General features: G+C 49.3%; 1 protein-coding gene across 12 annotated transcripts in view; it reads left to right on the forward strand.

Moving 5' to 3' along the window:
* Positions 1-23,726, forward strand: part of FGFR2 (fibroblast growth factor receptor 2) — a 102,594-nt gene that overhangs the window by 40,483 nt on the left and 38,385 nt on the right. For all 12 annotated transcript variants that reach the window (XM_032595188.1, XM_032595190.1, XM_032595189.1 and 9 more), the window contains one exon: positions 7,788-7,911. In XM_032595188.1, the coding sequence (XP_032451079.1) occupies positions 7,788-7,911 (124 nt within the window). The remainder of the gene's footprint in view (positions 1-7,787; positions 7,912-23,726) is intronic.

Genomic DNA, 23,726 nt, shown 5'->3' on the forward strand with positions numbered 1-23,726 from the left:
GGCCGGCACGCCCCAACCTCCCATCGGTCCAGGCTCTCCGGCTGGTGCAGGCGTCTTCAGGGCTCGAACAGGGTAGAGGCAGGAGCATGGGGTTCCCGCCAGGTTTGCAAACACTGTCTACAGACACTTTTAAAGAATTCTGCTTCTCCAGCGTTCGCCCCGAGGGAACCCGTGCATACAATGCACTCCCCCTAAAGCAGAGACCTTGCTGACACACGGACAGCCCCATGTCCAAACGCCCCTCTCCTCTGACTCCTATCCCTTTGCCACTTTAGTTAACGAAGAAGCAAAGCGTCAAGTTTTCCAAGATGTATTTTTCCAGAAAGCAAGACCTGAAAGTTTCCGCAAACAAATGTGTGTTATTTCTGTGATTTTTTTTTTTCTTCATAAATCTCCTTCTATAAACCATGGTGACTCTGTCTAGCTCAACTGCCTGTCGAGTTCTTTCTACCTGTTTATGGATCCGGCACCTTGGCCCTCACCCATGGCGTTCCAGCTTGTTCTGAAGTGGTCTGCCTATGTGGCCAGTGAAGGGAGAAGGGAACACAAAAAGCCAAAACAAAATCAAAGAGAATTATGAAATGGGACAGGAAGCTCATTTTAATTAAAATGACCAGTAGAGCTCTTTGGTATGGCTCAGTCTTGTTTACCAAAGAACTCATGCTGAGCCTTCCTTAGGTGATTAAGAGTCATATTGTTTTTCTTAGTATGTGGGCAAAGGCTGGTTGGATGTTATTATTTATGGTGGTAGAGGTCGATTTGAAGCATAACTGTATCTCCCTAATTGTGCTTATGCCCGGGCTTTTTCATCAGTCTTGACGGTGGGCAAGTTGTTTAAGCTCTTCGTGTTTAAGGCCACCTGTCCTTAAAATGACAAGTTTGGACAGATGATCTTGAACATCTAACCCCCTCCCAACTGTGATTTAGTAGCATCACCATCAACCATTTTTTATCATCAACAATAGCACAGAATTTTTTTTTTAAGAAAGAGGTTACCTTTAAGGCTAGATATTTCATAGGGCTCTGAACAATAATTACAATTTAATGCAGAAAAGCCACAGCACCGGGGTAATTAATAGACCACCTCAGTTCCCAAGTCGTGCCCAGGTAATGACTGAAACATAGAGGGGAAGAGTATTCTTAAAAATTGCATTTCATGCCACCTAGTAACTCTAAGAACCAAGAGAGATCACAGGACAAAGCCCTCCCTCAACCTGGCCGTGAAACTGGCACACGAGCATTGGCTTCAGGCATCTGGAGGTTGGAACTCCCATGGAGCCCCTGAGCAGAGTGAAGCATGACACAGTTTGGACTGTCCATTTCCTAGTCTATTTCAGATCCAAGAAAAGACAGGGGAAAACCTCTTTTCTTATAATCACAATGAAAACCTGATGGTTTTGATGGGTAGGTTAATTAGATTTACGTTTTCTGGGTTACTTAGAAGTCACATTAGAGACCTTTGCTTAAATGGTATGCTTAATCCCAAAATCTGTTCATTTGGAAAAATCACTACCCATGCCCTTATTAATATATTTATACTTTGTGGAGCTCTTTCTCAGCCAAGACAGTTCGGCTTTAATCCCAGAGCAGGCAGTCTGTGATGAGGAAGCAGGTGTATGTTGCCATCAGCCAACATGCGCGACCGCTCCCGTGTGTCCTGACCGTGCAAGGTGCCCCCCACTGTCCGCCATGGCTCTGGGTCCCCTGCGCGGCCCAAACAGGGGAGCGCTGTTGTTTTACCCCTTTTCCAGATGAGGCTGGTCATGTGACTCCTCAGTGGCAGGGCTGACATTTGGACCCAAGTGGTTTTCTTCCACAGTTGATGCTCTGGCTTAACTTTCTTCAGATGTGGTTCCGTGTTTTTGTAAGAAACACTGGTGGTAAATTAGAAATCTGGAAACAGTGCTGGCATCCCAGGAACATGTGAGGATCCGTTGGCCCAAAGGTGTTCTGTTGAGAGCGAAGCTGGGCATCTGATGCTGCTGTTCCCACTTCCCTGACCTGTATGGGATTTTTACAAATTGTGCTGAAATACACGTAACGTAAAACTTGTTATGTATTTTTCATCACCCTAAAACAGAAACTCTGTATCCGTTAGGAGGCAGTTCTCCATTTTTCTAATCTTTCTGTCTAAATTTGCCTGTTGCAGGTAATGCAGGTAAGTGGAATCATAGGCTATTTGTCCTTCTATCTGTTGTGTGTATCTGTCCTTCTGTGTGTGGTAGCAACAATCAGACCTCGATTCCTTTTTCACGGCTGGGTAATACTCCATTATATGGATGAGACCCCAGTTTGTTTATCCGTTCATCTGTTGACAGGCACCGGGGACGTTTCCACCTCTTGACTCTTGTGGTTGGTGTAGCTGTGTGAACGTGGCTGTGCACGTACCTGTTCGAGTCCTTGCTTTCAGTTCCTTTGGTATCTACGTAGCAGTGCTATGCTGGGTCATCTGGTGATTCTTCATTGAGCTTTTTTGAGGAAGGTGGTGAGATTTTTAAAGAGTTTATTTCAAAAGGCAGCAAGTGCCCTGCTGGCAGTCTTGGCCCGCCCTCCCACTCCCACTTCTCGCTTCTTGCCTTGTATAAGTCTCTTCCCACTTCTCTGGGAGATCCATGCTTTGTGTAGTGAGCTGGGGGGAAGAGTTTCTGCAGTTGTGTCCTAGAGGATCAGAGCTCGCCTCGCCCTGCTCTCTGGACACCTCCTGAGAAGCAGACTTGGGCAACTTAAGCATTAATCGGGCTTTTGCCTCCACATCTGCCTAGTGATAAGCACCAGGGAGTGCCACAGCCCTTAACACATGTACTCAGTTTGTGCACACCTCCAGAGACATGGTTTCGAGATCCCAGGAGCCTGTCGAAGGTGGGGGTCTGGCCTGGGACAGCAAGACTTCATGCATCGTAATGCCACCTGGTTGATGTTGAGCTGTAGGTCATGGGCTGCCTTTATGAAGGCCAGCGGCCCAAGGGATTGCTGCCTTTCTCCATAAATTGCACCCTGATACTGGTGGAAGGAAGTGTCGGGAGTATTTGCCGTCACACGGACACAGTATTCTTTGACTTGGCACGGAGCAAAACTTTCTATCTAGCTTCTGGATGTTTATTCTGCTTGTTATTGAACACCTAGGTATTTGGAAATGTCCAGATTTTTTTTTTTTTTTTTTTGGTTTCACTGTGGAAACCAAACATCCAGGTGACAGCCTGGGTCTTTGACCTGGCTTCACCTTTCACTTAGGTGTTTTGGTATCATACAAACTAAATCTACATTCCCAGTTGTCTCCTGAAGGTAGCTGGGTGTTTAACATGCACCTTGGGAGATTTAGGTAGCAGAGGAATTCTGAAAAAACCCGTCTGGCCCACCTCTTCGTCGTCTTTGTGACGACGGTGTGGAATGTTCGTGGAATCCACTTTTTGTGTTAGGAGGGAAAGAGTTGAGGCCATGACCTTCAGTCTGCTTTGTTTCAGTATTGCAGTGTTGTTTTTTAAAAGCCTTCAGCGAACATCGTCTTGAAGCCTCACGCTCTCTAATTCTGTTCATTGGCAGATGAAAACTAATGGTGAATTTTCTACAGGGGTTTGGCCACGGGCAGGGGTGAGAAGGAAGGATGGCACGGGTGTCATTGGGTGCAGGACGTCTCTGTGCCCCCAGCTCTCGCGCTCAGGCTGCCAGCAAATTCCAGATGCGGTGGTCCTGCAGCAGGGGACGCCGGCGGAGAGGTTTTATTTGACTTTTTGGTCAAATGTGTGCGATTCCTGTTTGAATTTGAAAGGGTGAAAATAGGAAACAAGCAAACAACATGCACAATGACACCACGAAATTATATAAAATGTACTGCTGATAATTTAGTACATTTCCTTTCCGACTTTAGCTTTCCTTCTGACTATACAGTCAGGCTTATAGATTCAGGGCTATAGGCATCTGTGGTGTGTGTGTGTGTGTGTGTGTGTGTGTGTGCGCGCGTGTGTTTATACAGTGGCATCCTGAACGCACATTTTTATCCAACCTCCTTTTTTTTCATTTATCAATAACTATTTAAAAAAATTGTTTTTAATGCTTATGTGTTTTTGAGAGAGAGAGAGGAGAGAGAGGGGGACAGAGCACATGTGGGGGAGGGGCAGAGAGAAATGGAGACACAGAATCCGAAGCAGGCTTCAGGCTCTGAGCGGTCAGCATAGAGCCTGACGCGGGGCTTGAACTTCACAAGCCACGTGAGAACATGACCTGAGCCCAAGTCGGACGCTTAACCAACTGAGCCACCCAGGCTCCCCTCATTTATCGGTAACTATAAATAACACCTTACCAGGTCTGAACTTAAGAATACCTCCTCCTTTTTAATGACTGTGTGCTATTTTGTTGGAATGAATTAAGTCCTGTAGGATGAGCTGTGTGTTGTTAATGGCTCTCTTCCTGATGGATTCGGTTTTGCTGTCACAAGCAGTGCTCGAAGCAATCATCTTGTTCATGTGCCTTGAAGTAATCCTCCTGGTTCTCTGTGTAGCCTAGATTTCTAGAAGTGGAATTAACTGGGTTAAAAAAAATGTGCTGCTAATTTTAACAGGCCCTGCGAAATTATTCTACAGAAAGGTTTTTTCCTACCCTATGTTCCTATTCTCAATTGGAGTCTCTTTTTCCTTACACTCTTAAGTACTCAATGGCATGGATCTTCCTAATTTTTGTTAATCAGCCGGTGAATAACTGCGTCTCATTATTGTTTTAATTTGCATTTCCCTGATTGTTAATGAGGTTAAGCATCTTTTCATATGTTTATTGGGTATTTACATTCTCTCTTCGGCGAGTGCAAAGATGGGACTCTGACCTAACTGGCGGAGGAGTTGTAGCACTTAAAAAGATGAGGAATTAAAAAAAAAAAAAAAACACAACAACAACAAAAAACCACACTGAAAAGGACGTCTTACATTTTTGTTGGAAGGGTAGTGTCTGTAGGTTTACGCTGAATCGTGGTTTGGAAATGGAGTGTTCAGAAAAGAGACACAAGAAGTCTTTGTGCCTTTGTTTCCTCATCTTGATAGAGTTGCTGTCTGTACTCTCTCGGCTTGTCATTAAGCGACCACTAATTAATGGTAGGATATCCCCTGCAGAAGCGTCAAGCCTTCCCACCGTTGGCAGCTTCTAAGGGCGTCCCTTTGGAAAATGCCACAGCTCATAACATTTGGGATTGGTCGTATGTCCAGGAATCAAATACTAGGGCAATGGTGTAAGAAAACAAATATTAACAGCACTGCATGGGGCGATATTGATTGAGTACCAAGGTCTCCAAAGGGGCAGAAGCCCCTTGTTTGGTAACTGTGTTTCCCATTGTGAAAGCATTCGATAAATGGTAACTTATTAATAATTGTAGTGCATCTCCAGGAAGTAAATATTCAGGGAGCACGCGCTCTTGAAGGAGGCTCTCCCGTGGAATGCCGTGGCCCCAGCGAGAGACGGGAGCTGCCCTAGGGTTACCAACGGCAGCGGCATGCTGAGCTGCGTATGCCAAGATTTAATGTCTTGGGCAGAAGCAGATGATGGCCTCCCCGTGCATTCACGTTCAGCCCCATTTGGACTGCGCCCTGTGCCAAATCTGGACCCAGGCGCGAGAAAGACATTGACAGTTTGGATGGGGTCCAGAGACAGGCACTAGTCGTGATTAAGGGCTTATGGGCATGACATTTGAGCGGGGGCTCAAAGAACTGAATATTTACAGCAGGGCTAAATGCTGGATTACGTGGCTTGGTGACGTTAGGGCCTCTGGCTTCATCCCTAAGTTACCCTCTGTGTGATTAGCTCTTTCAGAGTCCAGGAAAGTCCCGCTTCTGATAACCCCTGCACGCTTGGGGGGAGGGCGGGTCTCTGTATGGGCCCACCTGCCTCAAGTTGAATCAAGGAGTTTGTTAGCACCCAGCTCCAGGGTAGCACCCGGAGGGGGCGGGGAGATTTGGGGTAGAGAAGTCTCACTGCCCTGGGACATTTAGCAACCGCCTCCGCTCCTTCACAACATTCCTTCTATAGGCTGTGCACCTAAGGTGCTTACCCCTCCTTCGCAGCACCCTGGCCTCTTGTTTGGCTCTCCTACAAGTGCGTGGCCCAGCCAGGAGCAGGAAGCGGGGCTTCTCCCAAGCAGAGTACAGATTTCTCTCCGTTGTGGGGTCTGATGCCCGCAGCGTCCTCTTACCGCCAGACTTTTCACCTGTGACAGCGAGAATGACGGTCCCCCCGCCAGCCCCACGACATTAAGACTGGGACAGTCTTGATGGTGATATAGGGGGGAGCTGGTGGGCTGCCGCGGCTGGAGCAAAGGGACCGTCTGCCCAGAGCTCACTCTTCAGCGCTTGTGCTTGGTGAGGAGAGGAGTCCAGCCCTCACCCCCGTGATCCTGCATAAGACCGTCCGTGATGAGCAGTGGTCTCGTTTGTGACCTCTGCGTCGGTGGCTGCTCTTGCGGTGCTGGCCTGCCTGCACAGAGCTGAACATCTGACATGACACGCCTCGAGTCGTAACAGGCTCTGATAACCCCTTACCTCTGTTGGCGCCGCTTTTCAAAGCGGACAGCTGCTCTGCCCTCCCGTTTTTGTAATGGAGCATTCATGAGATGATCTTTATTCTCTAGTTCCTTGACTCACTCATGTGCTTGCAGAGGCTCGGCTGGTATTAGCAGTTTTTATGTGATTAAGGCAGAAAACACTTGCAGCGCTCAGGGAATCATGCAGAAGGTCAGTTGGAATTCCTGAAATCATAGTTAAGACCACGAGGGCCCTGGCTTTTTTTTTTTTTTTTCTTTCCCCCTTCTCCGTTTCTCTAGAGTGCCTCATCCAAAATGCCTTTAAAACATGATTTGGATTTGGGGGAAAACCTTAAAGCCTTAAACCTGCAAGGTGAAATCTGCATTTTGGCTCTTTGTAAGGAAAAGTCACGCTTGCTTGAAAGTTTGAGTCTATTAAAATATTTTAAAAGCCAGGTGCGAATGTTGGAGTCTAGTCTGTTCGCATGTTGACAGAACGGTGGGTGGGAATCACAATAACTTATTTTCACATGTGCCGCTTATCTCTCTGAAAAGTCTCAAGGAGTTTGTAAGCAGACGGATATACAACTTAGGTTTCCTAAGGATTCGTTGCTCCCATATTTGGCATTCTGAGTATATCTCTCGGGAACATGTAGCATCTATTTAGGCATTGCCAGAGATGGGAGGGGCAGGCCTGTGTTCCCAGTTGAAACTTCTTGAGACTTCCACACAGCATCTGGGGGTGATGGGGGAAGAAGTGGCAGGTTTTCAGACTGGAAGGCTCCAGGAGCAGTACAGTACCTAGCTTGTGGGCTCCTTGGGAGAATTCACATTAGCTGAGGCCGAACAGAATGTGCACAGTAATCCTGGCATACAGCAGGTGCTCATTGGTGCTGGCTCTAAGTGGTTCCTTGGCGCTGTGGGGCCTGAGGCTTCCTAGTGGATGAGCGACCTTTCGGCTCCCCTGCTCTGGGGCACTGATACCGTTGCAGGCCAATGGTCTGGCCATTTGGCAGCTCCTGGAGGAACCCATCCTTCATCGACAGCCTCACTCCATACACTTGCATATCTGGACATGTCAGTATCCCCCTTGCTCGACATTCACCATGACGATAATGATTGTTTTCGTTTGGCTCCATTCTGTGTGCTTAGTACGAGGGAAATTGACAATTCAGGTGATTCTTCTCTACCTTCCTTGTCTCCTCCAACTTCTTTTTAAATCAAGATGGCAGAGTACCTGGTAATTTATGCTAAGATTGTTAAATAACCACCTTTCCTTTGATCTTTTCAGGTACGGAACCAGCACTGGAGTCTTATTATGGAGAGCGTGGTCCCATCTGACAAAGGCAATTATACCTGTGTGGTGGAGAACGAGTATGGCTCTATCAATCACACGTACCACCTTGATGTTGTTGGTGAGTTTGCTTCTCCCCGAGGGACAGCTGTACGCCCGCCTGCTACAGCTTGACTCATTTAACCCCGCGAAAGTGAGTCTGGTTTCTCCCATGGTTTAAGGAGAGAAACCGTTGGTTCGTTTTCCTTCTTTCTGAACGTAAGCTGTTGTTTGAGAAGGATTCTTCCATCATTTGACGATGTTCCTGTTTCCCGATTAGCCATGTTTTACGTATTTTGTGTGATCCTCTTGGTTCCCTAGCACCGTTTTGGGTGAAATGGACGTGGTGTGAAATGTGTTGACACTCTGAAAGCCGGCATTACTCTTAAGAACGTTCGTGTGTTCAGGGAAAGGGTACAGATACGGGCTAGGAGAACTTGGTTTTTAAAAGGGAGGCAGCATTATCCAAAGAAGGGCAATTGGGCAGTGCTGGCTAAAGAGTAAAGGAAAAGGTATTGTGATGACTGAACTTCTAGCTGGCTGGAGGAAGGATAGTGTCCAGGGGCCCTTTACTTCCATCAGGAGAAAGTCATTCAGTGCTCTACTGTGGGTTCAGCTCCCGTGGAAAGGGAACTGTGTATATGGGCTTGTAAATTCCTTTTTACCTAAGTGCTCAGATAGGTAGGCTACTTTAATTAGATGTCTTAAGATCAATAGGCTGTTGTCCTGGAATTCAAATGTCTTCCTATCTTGCCCTTTATGATGGGTTTTGTTGTAACTGATAAAGGAAGGGTGTTTCTCTGTCTTGTTGGAGGACTGGAGATACCTAGGATGTGTCTCCTTGTTGCAGGGATGGTGGGCTAAGATCCCTTCTTTGGCACGACCCATCTTTTGCTCTGCCTTGTCCTCCACCCTGACTCACGGCATCACCACCTGACCTGGCTGGGGGTTAGCTAACCAGTTCGCCCTTCTCCACTTGCAGATTGCCAGCTCCCAAGGCCTCAAGTCCAAGCTCACCTTGATTGATTTTTGCCTTAACGTGACCCTTTGTTTCTCCACAGACTCCTGCCCCGCCACCGTGTCTATGAACGAAGGCTTTCCTCCATCATTTTCTATGCGTGTGTCCCTAGTATTATTTCATATGTGGGCATTTCTTCTCCTTCAGTAAACTATACACTCTTTGAAGAGAGGCCCCACAGATACCAGAATTGCCCAAAGAACCATTAAGAAACCTTCCAAAAGCTTGACTAACCACATTTCATAGATTTTGGCTAATGGAAGTTTTAGGTTAACTGAAAATTAAACAGAAGCCATTTTTAGATTTTCTATCAAGTTAAATTAAATCCAGAAGGAACTCCCCCTAGGAAAGCATGAGATCGTCTTTATTTCCATGTGTACGTAAGGATTCAGTGAAAAAAGTTCTTGTCCTTCAGAAGCCTTACTGTGAAATTTGGTTGCTTTCACATAATGTTGCTCCTGTGGGCATTCATAAAAGACTTGAGTTCCAGAACCCTCTTTTCTCACAGAGAGACTCGTGGAAGGTTTCTTAGTGGGAGTTACTACGTACAGATATTTTACAAATCAAACACAAAGAAGTAACGCTCAAATGTGGGACGAAAATGATGAACATTTATTTTGGCGTCGATGTGCCGTAAATCTGTTGGTTAAGCACACAACGTGGAATTCACATTGGGCCTCACATCTCCTGAATTTGACACGAAAGTGTTTCTATTTAAGGAAAGAAGGTTCGGGGGCTAAAAGTTCTCAATGCCTAATTTTGAAACAAGCAGTTTATTGTGCGAATAAAATAATTGTGCTGTAGCAATCCGCGGGGCTCATGGCTGTGTAGGCCTACAGATTGTTCATTGGGATCGGCCGGGGACCATTCCAGGAATTCCCCCCCCCCCTCCGTCAGCTTGGCCACCCCAGCCACGGGCTCTGGCTCCTAGCAGGTTTTAGGTTGAGTTGTTATGTAAAACATTCAAAAGCCCCCTCCCCCCCCCCACCTCTCCTTTGAGCTTTCTGGCAGCTCATCTCTGTGAAGCCCCGAAATCTCTCTTACAGTTTTAGGGTTGGATTTGAACTGGGCTGCTGAATAATGGAATTGTGCTGTCTAATGTTAATCCCCTGGCAGTCAGTCTTGTTGAAAAGAGCGTATGATTCAGTGGTGTGATGTAGAGAGGAGCATAGAGCGTATGGAGTAATGAATGCAGAGAAAGGCCCGATTATGTCACAAATTTGGGAGATTGCCCAGCCAAACGTGGGCCAATAATGACACAATGCTGGTTGGGAATATCCATTAAAGCTCAACCCCTAATAATTTTCCAAGCCTTGAACCTTCTTTATAAATAGAAGCCAAAAGTCAGTGGAGTATAAGACATTTTCAGGAAAGACGGAGGTGTGAAATACTCTCATCTTTGCTCAAAACCCCAGTAATTGCTTTGAGAAGCACTCATAAAATAAGAAGTGAGTCAGCTCCAGAGTCTCATGTAGACTTACAGGGTTGGCAGGCGGTCGTTCTGAATGTCTCCGCGAGTGGCGACAAAAGGGAATTCAGGCCCGAACAACGAGGTTCTGGTGGCCCCTCGGCCCAAGTGCAGGATTCCACCCCGTGATCACCGCTTCTCGGCCACGTCCGCGTCTCCTGGAAAAACCGGAGCCTCTTTCCCAGCGAAAGTCAAGTCCTGTTCTCGTTCACATTCTCCGAGGGTTTACTTTTGTTGCTATGCTACATAGGGTTGCGGTTCAGATATTACGAAGCATCAAAATGGGTGAGATCTTTTTACTGAAATCCTTCCTTGGAACGGCATTCCCCATAAGGACTTCCACGTAAAAGCCGTGTAATTTAAGAGACATTCTTGTGTCTCGGGCACGAAGCGGCCAGCCATTGTCGTGTGTGAGGGAAGGGCTCTCGTTTACGGGCGCTCTTTCGGGAGCCGTGCTTGATCCTCACTAAAATTGACACCATTATTTTTCAGCCGTTTACTTGCAGGGGAAAATTAGCATGAAGCACCGCTTCTGGGTAATTGTGCCGATAGTAAAACAGGCCCTCCTCAGAGAGCCGGCGGGTCTTGGCCATCGCTCCTCGGAGGACGCTGCAGTCCTGGATTCTGGCGAGGCCTCTGTCCCCAGGAAGCTGTGGCCTCGGACTCATCCTGAACCTTTGGTTTCAGCGGGGTTGGGTCCTTCTGGAGACTGTGCGGGGGGGGGGGGGGGGGGGGGGGGGGGGAATCTGTTTCACGCCTCTCCCCGGCTTCTGGTGGCCTTCTGGTGGCCATCAGCAGCTCTCCGCTTGTGACTTGTCATTCCGGCGTCTGCCTCTGCCTTCCCGTGGCCTTCCTCTCTGTGGCTCACAGGTGTCACCTGTCACTGGATTTCAGGCCTTGCCCTCAGAACAGGGTAGTGTCATCTCAAGATCCCTCAGTTAATTACAAGGACCTTGTTTCCAAGTAGGGTCACAGTGACAGGCTCCAGGGGTTAGGACACAGACTCCTCTTTTTGGAGGGGTGGGGGTGGGGCATAGTTCAACCCACGACAGTGGTTATGAGGCATCAGTTGGGTTAACGGATGAAAACACCGAATTGGCATCCTGGGGCCAACAACAAATGCTGATTTTTCTCCCCTCAAACCGGGACTCTTTGGAGGGTTAGAGGGCATTTTGGGGGCATCTGGTGGCTCAGTCGGTTGAGCGTCTGACTTCAGCTCAGGCCGTGATCTCGCAGCTCATGAGTTCGAGCCCCGCATCCGGCTCTCTGCTGTCAGGGCAGAGCCTGCTTGGGAGTCTCTGTTCCCCCTCTCTCTGCACTTCCCTCTCTGTCTTTCAAAGTTAACTTTATTTTTTTATTTTTTATTTTTTTAATTTTTTTTTTCCACGTTTATTTATTTTTGGGACAGAGAGAGACAGAGCATGAACGGGGGAGGGGCAGAGAGAGAGGGAGACACAGAATCGGAAACAGGCTCCAGGCTCCGAGCCATCAGCCCAGAGCCCGACGCGGGGCTCGAACTCACGGACCGCGAGATCGTGACCCGGCTGAAGTCGGACGCTTAACCGACTGCGCCACCCAGGCGCCCCTCAAAGTTAACTTTAAAAAGAGGGCATTTTTAAGAGGTTTAATTAGACCCCATCAGACCTTCTGGTAAATAAACCGAATGCCGTGCTGGGACCAACAGGTGGGGCCCCTGCTGGGCTACGCCTCTGGTTAACGTGGTCGTCAGGGCTGTCCCAGGACTGATCAGGAAGCAGAGGAAGATCGTGGTGTTTGAGAGCCCCGGGTTCTTCAAGCTGGCCTCTGCCTTCACCTGTCAGCCCTCTTACAGTTGAGGAACATCAAATTGGGGAGGGGGGGGGCAGTGAGGCATTTATTTGCCGAGAACCGAACCCTAGATCTGGGGTCTCCATCCGGTGTCCTCAAAGCCTAGGTTAATGCTCCAAGCACCGCACATGGAGGTCTCTGTTTTTGGTGTCCTGTGGTGTGGACCAGCAGGGACCACTGCAGGACTCTGAAAAGGTACTGCTGTTATCCCCACCCCACGTTCAGCTCTGTTGCAAAATAACAGAGAGAGAGAGATGAAGGTATTGAATGGACGAGTTGCTCGTCCTTCCTCAGACACCCTTTGGCTTTGAGTTACGAACTTTTCCTCCCTTTGGGTGTCCCAGTTCTGCAATCCCAGAGACCGTAAGTTTTGAGCTTTTCACCTGGCATTGGGCATTTGGGGGGCAAAGGTTGGAAGCAGTGAGTGCTTCTGGATTTGCTGATTACCCTCTATCTGACTTTCCAGAAATTTCTCCTCCCCTAGGACAAGAGCGCTATAAGCGCTAGACAGTGTCTCAGTAGACAGTTGGGAGCCAGTCAGCGGCCAAGCATCCCTCTGGCTGGGTGGAGGGTCACTGAGGCCACCTCACCAGCCCTGACTTGCTCAGCGGGAGACCAGAAGGCTGCTGTCGACTAGTCCGTGACATAAATCTGCTGTAACTGGGCTCTGGGCGTGATGGGACGGGGCCTGAAAGCCGAAGGAATCTGTCCCAGTGCTAACCTCCCCCCTCCGGTGTGTATTCGGGAGGAATGAAGAGTCTGTTATTCCAGGCACTGACTGATAAGCCTGGCTCTGAGGCTGACACCTGGCACTCTGAGCCTTTGGCGGCCCATCCCCAGTGGGAGAAGGAGAAATTGCGTAAATTGTTTACTGCTTGGGGCAGCCTCTGTCCTGGGAAGACAAAGCCTCCAGTGTGATCCCTGAGCAGAAGAAGGGCGACCGAGGCAGGTTCGAGTCCTTCAGGGGACCCTTACACTTGTCCGGGATGAACTGTGGAATCTTTCTCGGGTTGGGAACAAAGTAGCGTTTACGTAAATGAAATGGTGGCCTCGTTGATTAACTGGTTGGTGTTATTACCGAAACTGTCAAAATTAGGATCGTTCCTGCTCACTTGCTCCTGACAGAAGACCACACTCTGTCCGTGTTTTCTGCCACACCGTGGCTCCTAGACGAAAGCTTTTGTTTCTCTGTTTGACGAGGGGTGACCCCAGGTGGCATTAACCACACAAAACAGCGCACCCAGAGATCTTAGCGCCTTGAACGCCGGGCTGTCACTTTCTGAGTTGCCACGTGTGTGCATTTCCCTGGCGTCCACCAGCCTCAGTCCCACAGAGCCCCTGGGGGTTCTGAACTTGAAGCATCTTGACCTAGACGCTTCCTGGCCAGGCCTCATTTGATTTTCCGTATTCATCTTGCCGCCAACCGATTCTTTCCTTTTCTTGCTCTGGGTTTAAGACGCGGTGTCTACCCTGACTTTGGTCCTGCGTGCCAGCTCTAGAGTTGTGAAATCTCGCCGGAGGGGGATAGAAAGCCCCCTGTTGACAGGGGGCTGGGGTGCCATGCTAGGTAATACGTCACAGCGAGCGCTGTACTTGTAAGTAGGCTTGTTTCGCTAATGTAGAATCATGGAGCCCAGCAGGGTTGAGTAGGAAGCACAGTCCTTTTGCCGCATTTCCTTCTCTTCTTCCTGCCCGTTGCCACTCAGCCCTCATGACGCTCCAGCCCTTGCTGGACGCACCTCGGTGGGGAATGACACGGTGGAGACGTTCACATTCGTTTCCAGCTTCGGTAGCTCTATGGCGTCAGAAGTCCAGGAGCCTCTGAGCCTCAGTTCCATTGTCTGTAAAGTGGGGGTGGAAACCTAGCCCCCCTGGAGGGGGATGAGGTAGTAGGGGCAGTGCTTTATTTTTTTTATGTTTATTTACTTTGGGGGTGGGGAGAGCACAGCGCGAGTGGGGAGGGGCAGAGAGAAAGGAGAGAGAATCTCAGGCAGTCTCCCCCCTGTCAGCGCAGAGTTGAGTGGGGCTCGACTCCAGAAACTGTGAGATCATGACCTGAGCTGAGCTCAAGAGTCAGAGAAGCTTCACCGACCGAACCACCCAGGCGCCCCGGGGCAGTGCTTTTAAATAATAGGACCATAGGATTTGACTTTTAGTCACTATCATGAGGTGGTCCACACCTCCTCTTGGATCTCTGGGCCGAGACAGGTGTATTCCGTGCAGCCCTGGTTGAAGGAGTGGTCCCTCCTCCCCTCTCCCTTCCTCCAGGGCGGAGATTTCAAAACTGCTTTTGAGCTACTGTTCAATGAGCTTTTGGTTACTACGGAGCAGATGTTTATACCCGCTTCACAACTGGGATTTCAGGGGGCAAAAGCTGGTCGGCGGGCAGCTGCCTCACTCCCAGCGTACCGGCCAGCAAATCAGTGCGTTCCTGCCGCACCACTACCGGGAAGAAGTTGCTCGTCCTAGGCACCGTGGGCGGTGATGTCAGTGTTTTCGCCGTGCTCTTCGCAAGCCATCGGTTGCCCTCTGCCCCATAGTTGAGGAAGGAAGCCTTGTGGATTGCTTTCGCTTCTGGCAGGGGTCCCGGCTGAGGTGGCTGGGGGAGAAGGTTAATATTTGATCTCCTGCCTCCTCTTTGGCGTTGGGTCTGTGGTGTGGGCAAAGAGGATGTGAAAGCGTTACAGACAAGTTACCGTCTTACAGAGTTTTGTAAGAAGAGGGATCTCTCGACGGTACCCGGAGGGAAGTGTAGGGCAGGGCAGGGCGTGGGGAGAAAGCCGCTGCTGTCCCAGCGTCAGCGAGGAGTCCCGGCCCGAAGACGTAAGTCCACGGATGCCAGTCACGGTGCCCAGTATGAGCTCGAACTGTGCCGCCAGTGTGTGCCGGATTAGAATAATGGGAAAAACGGCTTCTCGAGTTACTTAACATTTGGACTTTGTGGTTCTTGACACGGCAGGTTCTTTTCTTTTTTAATTTTAATTTTGAAAATTTATTTTGAGAGAGAAAGAGAGGGAGGGGCAGAGAGAGAGAATCCCAAGCAGGCTCCGTGCTGTCGGCGCAGATCCGGACGCAGGGCTCGATCTCCCGAACCGCCAGATCGTGACCTGAGCCGAAATCGAGAGTTGAACACTTGACCGACGGAGCCACCCAGGCGCCCCAACGCGGCAAGTTCTGAAGCAGGGCCTCTTCAGGGTTTCTCTCCAAACTCCGTACAGCCTCCATTTCCAGTCACCTTTTTAAACCAGGAGACCCCCGTTGGGAAGTATTACAGTCAACTCTCATCAAAGTGTAAATCTGGCAATGCCATCAGATTTCTTCCTGTTTTAAATGCTGCCTCCACCAGAGTGCCTCTCTGGACTCCTCCTCCTTGAGAAGAGCCCACTGCTGTGTGTGCTGAGTTTGTGTTTGGTGTGTTTTCACAGTCAGGGGCGGGCAGGGCAGAAACGACCCCGTGTTGTAAGAAGAAGGGGCTCCCAACCTAGAGGGCAGGCTCCATGGGGACAGGCGGCTTCCAGAGCTCCTGTCGCATCTTTCCACCATTAGTGACATCAAACGCAGGTGGGAGGTGGGGAAGAGATGGTTGGGTGGGGGGTATTGGTGTTGTGAGGGGGAAGATTTCCTGCTTCTCCTTCTGAGAAGAGAGAGGTTGAGGAGGCGAGAACCTCATTGGTTTGAGCAGAGCCCTCTAGATTGGTTAATCCTGTCTGGGAAAGCAGCCTGTGGCTGGCCTTCGGGGTGACAGTCAGTTGACGGTCACAGCACAGAAGATCCCAGAGTGCCACAGTGAGGTGGTAGGTATCGGTGGAGATTCCTGGATCTTGATAGAAACACTTTTTCTTTCTTTCTCGCAGAGCCTCCTCCTTCTAGGGTTCTCTCACACAAACTTCTATCCCAAAGAAGTATGCAAATCGATGGGCCACATTGTGCCCCGGACATATTTCCCCTCAAAAAGAAAAAGTGGTATTTCGCTAGACAGGCATCGGATGTTATTCTGGAAGGATCATTGGGCAGTTGTGCTTTCTCTGAAAAAGGAAGCCCTTCCTCATTTTATTGGGTTCAGTCTACTCTCTGGACCGGGGCAGAAAAGTCAAGGATTTAGTCCTTTACATTTTACCTTCTGGCCAACAGAATGTATGACACTATCCCCGAACGTTTGGTAGGGAGGGTTGCAGGCTGCCTTGGGGCATCTCAGCTGGCTCAGAAAGTGAGAAGTGGAGCCTTCCGTGAGCTCGGTGACCCTTTGGAAGCTTCTCTTTTGGTGATGCTTCCGGCAAGGAGTATCCAGAATCCCTTCTATTTTCAGTGTCTGAGTTTGCCTCTAAGAAGACCAATGAGGTTTTATCATTTCGTGTACTTTGTACCAAAGGGAGGCATTTCTTGTTTGCTCAGATGGGCTGAAAGCTTTTACTTCTGTTTGAACCACCCCAGGAGCAAAATAAAACATCTAAGAGGTAAGTGTGGTGGAGTTTCTTGACTTCCTCTAGAATTAAGGCCTTTTGAATGAGGAAAGTTGATGAAGCCTGCGAACGTTATTTTTGTAGACATCTTCTCGTGTCTGTACGTATCGATTATTTCATTATTATTAGTGACCCGTATGCTCTTCTGTCTTGGATAGAGTGTAATTTACTTAATCATTTTCCCCCTGGGTGGAGACTTAGGCTGTTTTCCCGTTACAGAAGGGGCCACCGTGGCAAGCTTTGCACACATCCATTTGTTAGCCACCCGGGTGACCATTTTTCTGGGACAGATTTCCAGAGGTAGACTAACCGGGCCCTCTTTGGTGTCGACAGAAATATCTTCGACATAAAAAGCGTCACTGTGAGCGCGGCTGTATTTGGGGGACTCCCCAGTGATTTGATTTTTAGCTTCTTTGCAAACCGTTTGAGAGAAGATACTCTGATTTGGGGAGTTCAGCAAAAGGTATGTTTAATTCCGGGACTTTGAAAAAACATCTCCATCATACTCTTCCCAGGGAGGAAACCCAGCTATGCAGACTCCGGCTGATAGTCTTGGCATTCCTGAAAGATGTCGCAGCCCCCTGCCCCCCATGGCTCGTGGCGTGGTGCTGAGGCTCTGTGATGTGGCTCCCAGCGTGACCGCGCTCAGCTGTGTTTACCCCAGCGCCACTGGAGCGAGCCTGGGGAGACTGACGTCTGAGTTTTGCATCAGCGTGAAAACCAAGCGCAAGATGGGGAGGGACCTTGTGCGGAGTTCTTTGTGTCAGGGCAGAGAAAAGCTGTCGGTAAACGGGACAAGATAAATACACTTAACTAATTGAGGAGATAGGTTTTCCGTGACCCTAGAAATTGATCTTGTTCACTCTGTGATCACGTCACCTTTGCCGCTTCTCTCTTTTTTAAAAAAAAATTGTGGCAAGGTGTGCATAACAACGAAATGGACCATTTTAGCCACTTTTGAAGGTACAGTCGAGTGGCATTAAATACGGTCACGTGGTTACACAACCATCGCCACCGTCTAATCCCCAGAATTTTTCATCATCCCAGAGCCACGTCTCCTTTTAACTAAAGAAAAGGCATTTTTGAATTTTTTTTAGTTTATTTATTTTGAGGGAGAGAGAGCAGGGGAGGGGCAGAGAGAGAGGGAGAGAGAGAGAATCCCAAGCAGGCGGTGCAGAGCCTGATGCGGGACTCAAACTCACGAACCGCGAGGTAAGGACCTGAGTCGAAATCGAGAGTCGGACGCTTAACCGACTGAGCCGCCCAGGAAGGCCGCTTTTGAATCTAACTTTGACATAACTTTATGGTCACCTGAGCGTCTACCGTTCCGGTTTCACTCTGGAAGGCACAGAGCTCAGGGTAACATTTGGGGTGTAAATGACACACAGCCCTCCTCCTGTAATTCGCCCAAGAAGACCTAAATTGACACCCAGCTGGTAGAAGCCACTCAGCCCCCAGCCACATAATACCGTCTGTGACATTAATTAGGGAAGGCGCTTTGCCTCCACCTGCTTTGGTCTTCCCAGGCCGCCCAGCCTCGGCCAGAACTCCACTCCGCTGTCCACCTCATCGAGCAAGCACAAAGGAATTAGTGGTGTTTTGCTTCTAGCATTTCATGTGGTGCGGCCCCCAGAAGTCACCGAGGGACTTCGGCGCTGGAGGGGAGACACTCGGGCTTTCCCCGGACGAGCTTGGTCTGCAGACTTTGGTGTCTCTGTAGGAGAAATGCATATGTTTTGGAGGAAGCTAGATCCCCACCCAGCCCAGTTCTGCGAGACTTCCAGAATCAGGCAAGAGGCAAATGAGGCTAAGCTAAGCTGAGGACAGAGAAAGAGCAACAAACTGGTGACCTCCTACAAACGTGCATTTTTTTTTTTTTCTTTTTTAAAAAGTTATTCTGGGTGCTCCGTCTCCCAGGCCACTCCTGTGTTCTGGAAGGTGACGGAAGAGCTACAGGTACTTGGACTGTTTCTAAAAGTGTGCTCCTTCCTTCCTGTTGCCTTCCCTCCAAACCTGGCCTTTTCCTCCTGATCAGTTTTAGTTCTGACCTCCCTTTGTGCTGATTTCGAGAGGCTGGAGAAAAGTTCGGGGACACAAAACTCGGAACCCTACTAGATCTGTCCCGTCTGGGATGAGTGCATCAGGTAGAGTCTTGACAAGGCAATGCACTCCTTCTGCTAATTGTAATTAGCACGAGGTCTTTAGCAGGCTAATGGGCGCCTCAGGCTTCAGAGGGCTTTGATCACCTCATGCCAACTGCTTTGGTGTGTTTTGATGCAACAAAAGCGACCACTGCCTACTCGTCAGAGAACAAGCGAGGCTGGGCTTTAGGAGAAGCATTCTCTGGTGTTTTCACTTGTCCTCCAAGTTGTAGAACGTTCTTTCCCCATCCAGACCCCTTGGAGTGGCTCAGAAACTGCCATTTTAGACGAAGGGTAGCTACGTTTTGATTTCAGTTTTAAGACGGAGCAGGCAAGGTTCTCCACGCCCTGCGAGTGAGTGGGTGCCCCAGAGCAGGAGACGTGCTATTTCCAGATCCATACGGGGCACTCCGTGTGATTTGAGCCTCTTGGCATTTTGCTGCTGAGAGAGCAGCTTCGAAACGGTTCTTTGTGGCAAGCGCGGCTGCACTTTGGGGAGAAATGCTCAGGAGACCAATGTGTGCTGGGAAACCAGCAGCTCTGGGCTTGATTAATTTATAGGTGTAATTTAAGAACCTGGTCTCCTTCTGATCCCCGGGATGCGTATTTACTGAGCCTGTAGACATGCTCGCTGGACGTTTTTTATGGCCTTTGCTGTGTCAGAGCAAAAGTTGTAGATCTCTTACGAGCCAACATATTATTATGTCCAGAGGAGGGACTGGCATGTTATAAAGTTTCAGTGGTCAATTAACAAAGATTTATTCTTTGTCACTCAGGTATTTTTCTCTCTTTCGCCGTAATTACCTCGTGGAGCGAAGCAGGCTGTTTTTCCGCCCGCTCTTTCTGGTTGTGGCTCCGAGCTTTGGAGCAGGACTTGAGAAGGTCAGTCTCGAAGTGGAGACTCCTAGCCGCTGGGCCTTCTGCTTGGGGAAAGTGGACTCACTCGGAGCTCTTGACACGGGGGGGGGGGGGGGGGTGAGCGAAAACGCGGAGGAGAGAATGTGTTTTTTAAAGCGCATCAGCCTGTGTTTACTATGCACTGATTTGATGGGACCTCGTTTCAATAGTGCAGCCAGCTGCCTTCTCGGCACCCTGTGGGGTGCTTCCCATCCTATCTCAAGTCGGAATTCACGCAGGGGCCTTAGAGTTGCTCTTTTGAAGGTTCTCGACCCCGTTCCAGGTCCGGGCACTGTCTTTGTGCAACCTGCTCAACTCAGAATGGATATTTTTAAAAAAAAACCTCCATAAGGGCACAGGGGTGAGCTGCTCATCAGCTTCTCTGTTTTCCATAAATTTATTTCACTGCCCCTGCAAAGAGAGAAGAAAAAAGAATCTGTTTTATATAAGATCAGAGAGTTAAACATGCTGTAAGAGAACCTTGCCCAAAACTGTAAATCCTTCCTGGTGGAGAAGCTGTGATTTTTGTTATCATGTAGAAGAACAAGAGATGGGCCAGGGGCGCCTGGGTGGCTCAGGGGGTTGAGCGTCCGACTTCGGCTCAGGTCGTGATCTCACGGTTCGTGGGTTCGAGCCCCGTGTCAGGCTCTGTGCTGACAGCTCGGAGCCTGGAGCCCGCTTCGGATTCTGTGTCTCTCCCTCTCTCTTTTCCCCTCCCCTGCTCGTGCACCGTTTGTCTTTCTCAAAAATAAGTAAACATTAAAAAATATAATAAAACAGATGGGCCAGCTCTGAGTTTTATTCTCTAATCCAGAGACAATTCATTGACTTATTTATTATTATTATGTTTTTACATTGGCTTGTTGTGCAAAGCGCTGGGAACCTGAGGAGTTTGCTCTGCCCAGGGCCTGCTGAGGTTGGGGGAGAGCACACTGGCTGTGGAGGGTCCTTATGCCACCATCACTGTCCTGTTCCTGTGGTATTTCCCAGGTGCCCACTGGGGCCTGGCCACGGAGGTCTCGCCTCTGCGGGAGCCACTGCCCGTGTCCCGCTCTCACCCCAGGGTGAGAACTCCTGTTCTAATTTCTGTCCTCCCCCCTACTGCTGACCACCGCTCGGACGGGTCTGACAGACACCAGGGAAGAGTGATGGCTGCAGGATCTGAGATGAGCCGTACCGTGCTTTGCAGATGCTGGCATCCCGGGACCTTTTCCAAGATGTTTGGGGCCTGCTCTCTGACTTGTTTAAGGGCAGAGAATAAGGTTGCAAAGGAAATCAAAGCCTGATGTGGAGAAACGAAACATGAGGCCTACTGACTTTTTAAAAACATTTTAAATAACATTCTCTAAGGTTTCATTTTATACCGAAGGCAGCTGTAATAAGTTTTGGAAGACGGTGTAAGGTTTCGATTACAGAGCGATCCCGCTTGCCGGTTTTTGTACCCAAAGTGAGAAAGGGTGGAGGGAGCCGGCGGGGGGGGGGGGGGGATGGTTAAGGGGTTATTTTGTATAAGGTGAGAAAATTCGAGAGGATAAATTCGAGACTGCAAGCCGGCAACTTTGGCATGTTGTAATTTGCAAATGCAATAACATTAAGCCATTGCAGAGGCTTTTTTTTTTTTTTTTTGGGGAAAATAGTCAAGATAGCAATGGAATAACTTAATAACTGGAACACAGCGGCACGTCGACCGCAAGTAAAACAAGGCTGCAGGTCTGTAGCGGACCCTGCCAGTGTTGCCCCAGTGACTACATTCCCTGCTGAAGGCTGGCGCAGGCCAGAGATGCCGGGCGGTCTGAAAGCAACCATTGTTCACGGGACATCATTATTTGGTATTACGTGCACAATGTTTGCTTGTGAAACGATTTATTAGAAACAAGTATGTTTAAGACGGAGAACTCGGTTTGAAATTCAGCTGATCTGGCTCATGACATTTAAGATTTTACGGTACCTTTGTTTCCGAGAATAAATATTTCGGTCCACTGTAAATATTTATCTTGAAAACACACAAGCACATGTACACAAAACTGGAACGCCGAGCCAGAGCATGAATTGATACCTAAAAGTCACGTCTCTCTGGGAACGAGGAAACCTCCTCAACATTCGGTAGGTAGAAAAGGAGCGTATTTCGTGAGCTTGGCTGGCAGCATCCGGCCCGGAGGCCAGATCCCCTCCCGCTGCGTCTCTTGGGAGGAGGCCTGGCGAGGACAGTGCATGTGTGGACTTCACTCTGTTCTTCTCACGTGGACGGGGCTAGCCGGGATTTAAACCAGACCTGTCCCTGCCAGCTGCAAGCCGGGTCCCCGTGGCATCCAGCTGGCCGCCAGACCTGACCGGGAGGCTTGCTGTGGCCCATTCCTGGGATGATATGTCAGCCGAAGAGGGAGGGTTTCTGGTGATTGAAGGGATCCCAGCTTTGACATTTTCTGCCCACAAAACTAGGATTTCTGGGTTCTTCGCGTAGCCTACAGGGTAATGTCAGGCAAATGAATGACTTCTTTGGAGGCTCTGCAATCCTTATCTTTTTAATGTGAAAACGTAGGTGTCTGTGAAGTGATGGGAGACTCTGGAATGAAATGTGCTAAGAGTAACCCACTAGCATTTTTTCTTTCTCTATTCTTTTTTTTTTTTTTCTTGCGTTTTTAAAGACCAACAGGCTTGTGCAGTAAAATCAATTTGCACATGGTCTGGCTCGTGTCCAACAAATTCCACTAAATGATATTTTCATCTGAAAGGCCCAAATATAGAAGCACTTAGATATCTATCATTCTAGCTTGCTATTTCCAGCCCAGTGCGCAGGGATACCCAGGTGCAGGGTGGAGGCATCCTTGGTGTGGCGGGTCGGCTGGGATCTCCTTATTTCCCTTGGCCATTTTTTAAGCTGGGGGTCAACGCGGTGGTATCTGCGGTGTGGACAGAGATAAGGAGGCTGACTCACACGTGCGTGTACACGGGGACGGGGTAATACGTTTGTGGGTCGACGGATGGGGGATTGGGTACGTGTGGCTCTTGCCCAAACTGCCACATAAGAGGATCCCAGCCGCTTTGTGATCCTAGGGCCTTTGTGGACAGGCTCACAGCGGGCTGGTCTGTTACTACCAGATTCTTGGGGACTCTTGTGTACGGCGTGTCATGAACCTGGACACGGTTGCCTCTGTGGGACTTCCGCACAGACCACCTCTAAGCCGGAGAGGAACTTTGCCAGGTGTAAGACGAGGGATGTCTTTTGTTGAGAACTCTTTTCCTAGAGAGAGAGGCAAGGCACGTGAGGGTGGCAAGCATACCCTCGATGGGGCTTTCTCGAATGTGGCCTAGCACATCACCAGGATTGGGGAACTGATGTCTGTCTGTTTCTTTGGGTGCCGCGTCTGAATAAAGGATGTCTATTTATGGGGTGTCTCGGCGGCTCAGTCGGTTACGCGTCCGACTTCGGTTCACGTCGTGATCTCGCGTTCCGTCCGTGAGTTTCGAGCCCCGCGTCGGGCTCTGTGCTGACAGCTCGGAGCCTGGAGCTCGCTTCGGATTCTCTCTCTCTCTCTCTCTCTCTCTCTCTCTCTGCCCCTCCCCCACGTATGGGTGAATAAAGAGTAAAATGGAGTAAATCCGTTGAAAAGAGATGAATCTGGTTGTTCATTCAGGAGTTCATGACTTGGAGCTTGAGCGTTCAGTTTTTCTTTTCAAAACAAGAAATGAAGTCTTCTCAGAGCATCATAGAGACGTTTCAGGAGCTACCGTGTCTGGGAGCCCTTTGGGTGTTCAGGGCGCCTCTGTCTTGTCCCTTGCCTGCGACGTGAAGCTTATGGTCAGCGTGAGTCTCCGATATGATCCCAAGTGGGACCCGCGAAGGGGCCCCCGTTCCCCTGCCGTTGTCTTTCGATTGTCAGAACCTTCTCCCTTGTTGGGTAGGTGGCCACGGACAACCAATAACTCGAGATACAAGCAGTTCTTCTCTCTGTTTTCTAAATAAGTATTCTTTTTACAAGGGTCGTGCTCCAGCAGGCTCCTTTGAAGTCGTTTTTGTTATGCATTGGGCCGCGGTGTTATTTCAAAGGAGTCAGCCAGCAGACTTGAGGCCTTTTTGGCTTGCGT

Source organism: Lynx canadensis, chromosome D2 (assembly GCF_007474595.2).
Source record: "Lynx canadensis isolate LIC74 chromosome D2, mLynCan4.pri.v2, whole genome shotgun sequence".
NCBI lineage: Eukaryota > Metazoa > Chordata > Mammalia > Carnivora > Felidae > Lynx > Lynx canadensis.